Genomic DNA, 6,530 nt, shown 5'->3' with positions numbered 1-6,530 from the left:
GTTCCGGGCATTTTGCCTATTAACCAGTTGACTCTTATGGTTTCTGGACTCTCACACGATCATAGTCGTGTTGATAGTTGTATGCTGCCTATAGCTTTTATAGGTTAAGCTCTTCTTTGGTTACATTTAAATCCTTAACTGATCTCTCGGTCTTCGGTGGTAGGTTCTTGACCTTCTAGCTTCTTCCGTTGGATCGTAGTCGACTAATCTTCGTAGTTCCTCATTTGGATGTTGTTTGGCTTTGTCGAATATCCTTTCCGCCTTTCTTTTCATAAATTCTGTAACTGGTTCCCATTCCAAGTCCTTGTAGTTTTGTTTGTTCCTAACAAACCAGGGTACGTCCATCGCCATTCTAAGGAGTTTATTCTCAGTGGCCTGTATTCTCTTGATGTGGGACTTGGCTTCGAAGCCCCATGCCGCCGATCCTTAAGTGAGTTGTGGTCGGGCGATAGTTTCAATCATCGTCAACTTGATGTTTCAAATGACTTCTTCTGCCTATGAGTGAATAAAGTCTACTCATTGCGGCTTTTGTTTTATCAACTGCACATATGATGTGGTTTTTCCATGTAAGTCCTCTGTCAAGTTTCACTCCTAGGTATGTGGCTCCATTTTTCCATTCAACCTCTTCTCCATCAACTTCAAGGTTTTGTTCCATCCTCAATCTTCTCTTTTGCAGTAATATTGCTTTAGTCTTTCTTCCATTGATTTGGATTTTCCATTTGATGCACCATTTGAGTAATTCATCTATGGCTTCCTGCAGTCTCTGGTGTATGATCTCTGGGCGTCGATGTCTGAACGCTATTCCTGTGTCATCTGCGTACAAGGTGAGCATATTTCTAGCATTCTTCGGGATATCATAAACGTATATTACGTAAAGCAGAGGTCCAAGTACCGATCCTTGAGGCACTCCCACTTCCAATTGTCTGGTTTGAGAGGTTGCTCCATCTATCTTCACATAAAAGTTTCTATTCCTCAGATAGTTCCTTATAATCTTGCATAGCTTGGTCGAATATCCTGCTTTTTTCATCTTGTAGATTAGGCCTTCGTGCCATACTCTATCAAAAGCTCTCTCGATATCCATCAGAACTAATCCTGTGGCCTGTTTGGTCTGCATTCCTTCGGTGACGTATTCTATGAGCCGTAGCAATTGGAGTTCAGTCGAATGTTCTCGTCGAAATCCAAATTGTTCGGGTGGAATTATCTTCAACATTTCTGTTTCCTCATTCAGCCTTTTAGCGATAACCCTCTCGACGATTTTCCCTAGTGCTGATAGTAGGCTGATTGGTCCATAATTTGAGGAAATTTCCGTTCCTTCCCAGGCTTGTTGAAAACTATCATTTGTGCAGTTTTCCATGTCTTTGAGTAGTATTCGGTGCTACATATTATTAATCTTTTATATATCAATTCAATCCTTAAAGAACTGAAAAATGTTAGTTGAGGTGCCTGGGCCAGGGCGTCGTTCAAAGCCCTAGGTCGGGCCAATCGCAGCGTCTGTTGGGTTTCCATATCTCTCAACTAATCGACGAAGGTCTGGACAGCGAGTTGTTCCAGGTAGCTATCCGGTGCTATAGGATAGGTCAGTCTAACCCAATTCTGCTACGTCTGCTGCGAACTCCTGCAAGGTTTCTGCATTCTTCGTAATTTGTCAACTGACTTGGAGAGACAGTCTTAATGATATTCTGTGCATCTCCCCTTAGTGAAACAATAAAGGCCGTCGCTTTCTCCTCCTCGTCCCAACCATTGGCATTGGCTGCTGCTTCAAACTCCTTTTGGTATGGGCACCAAGTTGATTTGCCATCAGAAGTTGAAGGTTGAATTCGCCCAGATTAACAAAACAATATTTGCTGAATTTCTTGCTCAATTGCTCTTCCATGGTTTTCATATTTTTCCTGCATTTCTTCTTCTCTATAACCTAATTTTCCTTCCACGTCTACAACTCTGTCTTCAACGTCCCCAACCTCTTCTTCCACTTTTCCAATTTTGTCTTCCACGTTTCTAATTTTCTTGTCCAGCCCAGAGTTCCTCACCTCATTTTCCATGGATGACAAATCATTCTCCACATTTCTATTATATCCTCCATTTTATTGGTATTTTGATCCTTCTTCTCGGCGTTTTTCTCAATTTTATTTTCCATTTTCTTGGCGTTTCTCTCCTATTTGAATCTCATTCGATCAAAAAATTGTTTGGAAAATTCCATATTCACCTGGTCCATTTTCTCGGCATTCGTTATCGGCATTCAGTATTTCTCACAAGTAAGTCCACAACTCAATTAACTTAACATAACGGATCAATTAATCCCACTTCTGACACCAATGTAACGGGGTTCATTAAATTGCCTTCTTTCCAGAACGTCTATGTAATTTATTTAAACAACTACTACACTAATTCATGTACAGTGACTTACTCTAATTTAATTACACACCCTCTAATTTTCTTTCCCTACTTTGCACTTTTTAACTCTTCGAATTCTCTGTTCACTCGCTCTTTTTAGAACACTACTTCTGAACGGTGGGAATCTTTTTATCGATACGAACATTCAGGCACCGTCGAGACCTGTCGCGATGTTTTGGAGTGGCGGCAGGGGCGTATTCAGGGGATTCGGATGTTAAATACTATAAATATACTAATAGTTTGCACTGAATACATAAGTAATTATGAGATTATCTATATTCTCGAGCCAATCTATGCACTGAGACATTTCCCCAGTTATGCTGTTGAATTCAGTGAATTCTGTGAGAAAAAGAAGTAGAATTTGTTTCCAGAATTATGGTACTCAATTTATGCTTATAACTAGATAAAAGACGTGAGTTAAATATCGACATATATTTATTTTTGAAAAGCTAATTTTTATTTATGTAAGATCAAAAAAAGATTGCATTCGTATTTGAAAAACGAATTTGTTTTTTTACCCTTGCTACCAAATATTTCGAAAAAATGAATATAGTGTCGCATTCAAAGTGAAAAACTACCTATAGAGAGTTCTCATCGTTTTTGGATATCTTCGATAATAAAGAAGTTACGGCACATTTTCCAAATCGACAAAATCTGGTTATATCTTTAAGACAAATGAAGATATCGTGAAACGGTTACCAATAATGGACTTTTCACGAAAATCGTGCTCAGGACTTCTTTTAAAGTTTTCACCTATCTAGTCTAGAAGTACTAGAAACAAAGTCAAGCAATTTGGGATACCCTGTACCTACAGAACTATTGCTGTGCAAGAATTTCGTATCGCTGCGCTGGCTGGTATGATCTACTACAGCTGAGTGGAGCATCGATAATATCTATAGAACAGGCTGAAATTCGAAACTCTCCTCCGATGTTACAACTTCTGTAGACTGGATTTGTGAACTCGTACTGCTCTCTTCAGCAGTATAGTTGATGTGCAAACACGACTTTAGCTTTGAAAATGTTCCCAGTTTTTTATATATCAAGCATAATTAATCGTTTCCGAGTAATTTAATCATACACCCTTCAAAAGGTTACCATCAGCAGGTTGAATTAAAATGGTATACTACTTTCTTCAAATACTCACTATACATAACCAGGAAATATGTAGTGAACCTCTGATCGAGAACGCAAATAAGGGTGAGATACAAAATATTTTATTCTCTGATATATTTTTTTTAATTATGTACAAGACTTTGAATGTGAATATTTCACAATCAACTTATTTTCAATTCAATAGGTATTATCGTTATTTTTTTTCAGTTATTGAAGAACAAGGAAGAACTCAGGAAGTTGAAGAATAGAATTGATTTTTATCGAGAATTTTTCAAAAATAAGTTTAACCCAACGGAGGCCATTTTCTGCTAAAAATTCGAAAATTACAGACACTTAGGCTTGTTAATGCTACATCGTTCCTAGAAAAGACCTTCGCAATAACGTATTGAACACATCAGTTCCTAGTTCCTATTTATGATTTATGCTTGAAGTTAACTGGTTCCGAGCTAAAAAATATTGAGGGTTTTTACAAATAATCATTTCAGACTGTTGACCATGAACCACAAGCTATGTTTTCAATGCAGTTCCAATGAATGTTCATATTGTTTTTCATGAATCATAAATATATTCCATAATTCTAAATAATTGTCAGATTGTTCTAGGAACAAGGCTGAATAACGTTTTCAGATTCCACTCATTTTCTATTCGCTTTGGTTCACAATCGAATAATATAAATGCATAATATATTGACGGCATTCCGAAGAATGAAATTTTCATCGATACTTTATCATCTATACCCTTCGACCTTGTATCGATGTATCAAATAATACATATAGGTCTATTTTGATTCGGTTTCAATAAGAAAATAATTAATGTGGAGTGTAGGTTTAAATAACCTATATGTGAGTATTCTGTCAATATTTTTTCATATTGAATCGTGGATTTGAGTTTGATTGAAACGAATTGTAGTGAAATAGGATTTTTTATTCAGAAATTATTCTGCAAGTACAAATGTGGGTTTTATGAAACTTAATTAGTTTTTCGTCTTTTACTTTTGCCTTCGTCATTCTTAATGGAAGCACTCGTAGTGTGTTTATCTAGAAGTTTAGAAGATTTTTTTTTCTTGGAGAGCTTTGTTGCCTTCATCCTGGGATTCACTAATTCTCCGTTTTCGAAGTTGTAATTCATGACACTATCTGGCTGGCCTGAGTTTCTGTTGATGGTAATGGTAATTGGTTTTGTTGTAGCAAAGTTGGATTTAACAAATTTAATTGGATAATTCCTGTTTTCAGTCGATTTCGAATTTTCTTGTCGCATGGAGAAAATAGGGTCCCTGTTCGGAGTCTTAATGTTGCCTCTTTCGTCAACATCTATTATTCTGGTAGGTAAATTCTCAAGAAAATTCCCATGTTGGTATGGTATTAAACTTCCTTGATATATATTTCCGCGCTGAAAGTAATCTGGTAATAGATTTCCTTGTAAAGGATCGATAACTCCGTAGGGGTATCCAGCATATAGAAAATTTTGTTTTGGATATTGAGCATAGGAAGGTACAACAACAGGATAAATCCTAAGTGTTACTTGCCTCTGACCAGGGCTCGAAGCTTGACTAGGATTACTATGCAAATTTCCAGTTCCACTTGAGAAATCGAAGAAAAATACCAGAAAAATGAAGGGAAAGTGAATTTCACCGAACATAACGATTCAACTTCTATTAGAACTTATAAAGGAAGATTAAAGGAAACTGAACGATTATCTGTTGCGGATAATATCTTATGTGACACATTTGACAATTTTTAGATATATTTATTGCGTATTGAACTATTGATGATAACACTCAGAAGATATAGGTTTCTCTTTCTTTGAAATTCTTCGCATTGTTTTGATGGTGTCATTGTGCTCAACATAGTATACATACGTATAATAAATATTTGGTATACGCGAAAAATCATATTGTCACAAATGAAATGGTTTTTTCATTCAGAGTGATTCATTTTATTCGTGTTTTCAGGTTTCTGTACGGAAATTCAAGGAGTATCGATAAAATAGAGTTAACGACCTTATAGAATGACCCAAATAATAAATTATTGGATCAAAATAACAATGATGTTTGTGATTGTTCAAGTCTATTGCCGACCTATGAATGAAGGTGACATGATAAGTCCAGATGAATTGGAGCTTTATTTACAGATATTTTCGTCTCCAGGTTAGTTACATCATTTTTTTTCCATATTGAAATAGGAAGAAACTGAAAAATCTTAATGTTATGAGTCATTGAAAATATGCACTTTACTCTTTCAGACCCGTCTGTCAATCGATCAATTGGAAAACCTTCGAAAGTTACATATACCTACACAGTGAGCGTTAGACTCGTACAAATATTTTAAGAGTAGATTCTTGAAGTTGAAAGAAACCCTTTTTTCCCTTACTATTTTATCCATATCGGGTCGGTTTAAAAGATACAGGCTGTTGGAACACCAGAAAAAAATGTTATTTTAGAAATTTAAATACAACTCTGTTCAAAAGATATACTAATGTGTAGTGTCACAGATTCAGCTAGTTATTCATAAGGGAGATTTGTTCGTACAGGGGTGGTATAGCTCCTTATGAAAACTTGAAATGGCAATATCTTTGCATCAGGGCCGAATCGGAAAAAATTATTAGGAAAAAAGTGTTTCTTTGACCTCAAGAGTCTACTGTTAAAAAATTTGTACGTGTCAAAGACTCACCCTGTATAATACATTGGAGATTGCTCGCCAATTTTGATCTTCAGATCTATTCTATTCCATAAAAAATAAGAATTTTGTGTACAAAAATTATTTCGATACCTCCGTTAATACCCGAGAAATAAAATTTTTGCAAAAATTGGGGAGCCCTGCTCCAGTTTTCCGGGCCCACAATCTCTTCGTGTGACGGCATCGTACAACACTTTTGCACCCATGTAACGCGTTTTCGTACAAATCAAAAGGATATCACGCACTTATCATTGGAAGTGTCATATCCAAATATAAGAAAGTCATAGTACGAGATCCCGCTGCAGAATCACTACGTTCATTACGTACAGAGACAAACACACATTTTTACAT

The 6,530-nt window shown here is 36.3% G+C and overlaps 1 protein-coding gene across 1 annotated transcript; it reads right to left on the bottom strand.

The window, feature by feature from the left end:
- Nucleotides 1-4,490: 4,490 nt before the first annotated feature.
- On the bottom strand, nt 4,491-5,438 carry LOC123310607. Its single transcript, XM_044894169.1, has 2 exons — nt 4,740-5,438; nt 4,491-4,672 (listed from the first exon to the last, which is right to left on the bottom strand). Exons 1-2 carry the CDS (start codon nt 5,140-5,142, stop codon nt 4,629-4,631), a joined length of 447 nt encoding a protein of 148 aa, XP_044750104.1. The 5' UTR covers nt 5,143-5,438; the 3' UTR covers nt 4,491-4,628.
- Between the last annotated feature and the right edge of the window lie 1,092 nt (nt 5,439-6,530).

This window comes from Coccinella septempunctata, chromosome 3 (assembly GCF_907165205.1).
Source record: "Coccinella septempunctata chromosome 3, icCocSept1.1, whole genome shotgun sequence".
NCBI classification, from domain to species: domain Eukaryota; kingdom Metazoa; phylum Arthropoda; class Insecta; order Coleoptera; family Coccinellidae; genus Coccinella; species Coccinella septempunctata.
This window is presented reverse-complemented; position numbering and strand designations above follow the sequence as displayed.

Excerpts from the sequence above, each read along its gene's own strand:
- LOC123310607 (XM_044894169.1), bottom strand. The coding sequence starts at position 5,142 with ATGTTCGGTGAAATTCACTTTCCCTTCATTTTTCTGGTATTTTTCTTC. Across the intron at positions 4,673-4,739 it reads GCGACAAGAAAATTCGAAAT|CATTACCATCAACAGAAACT; the intron begins CGACTGAAAACA and ends AAAACCAATTAC.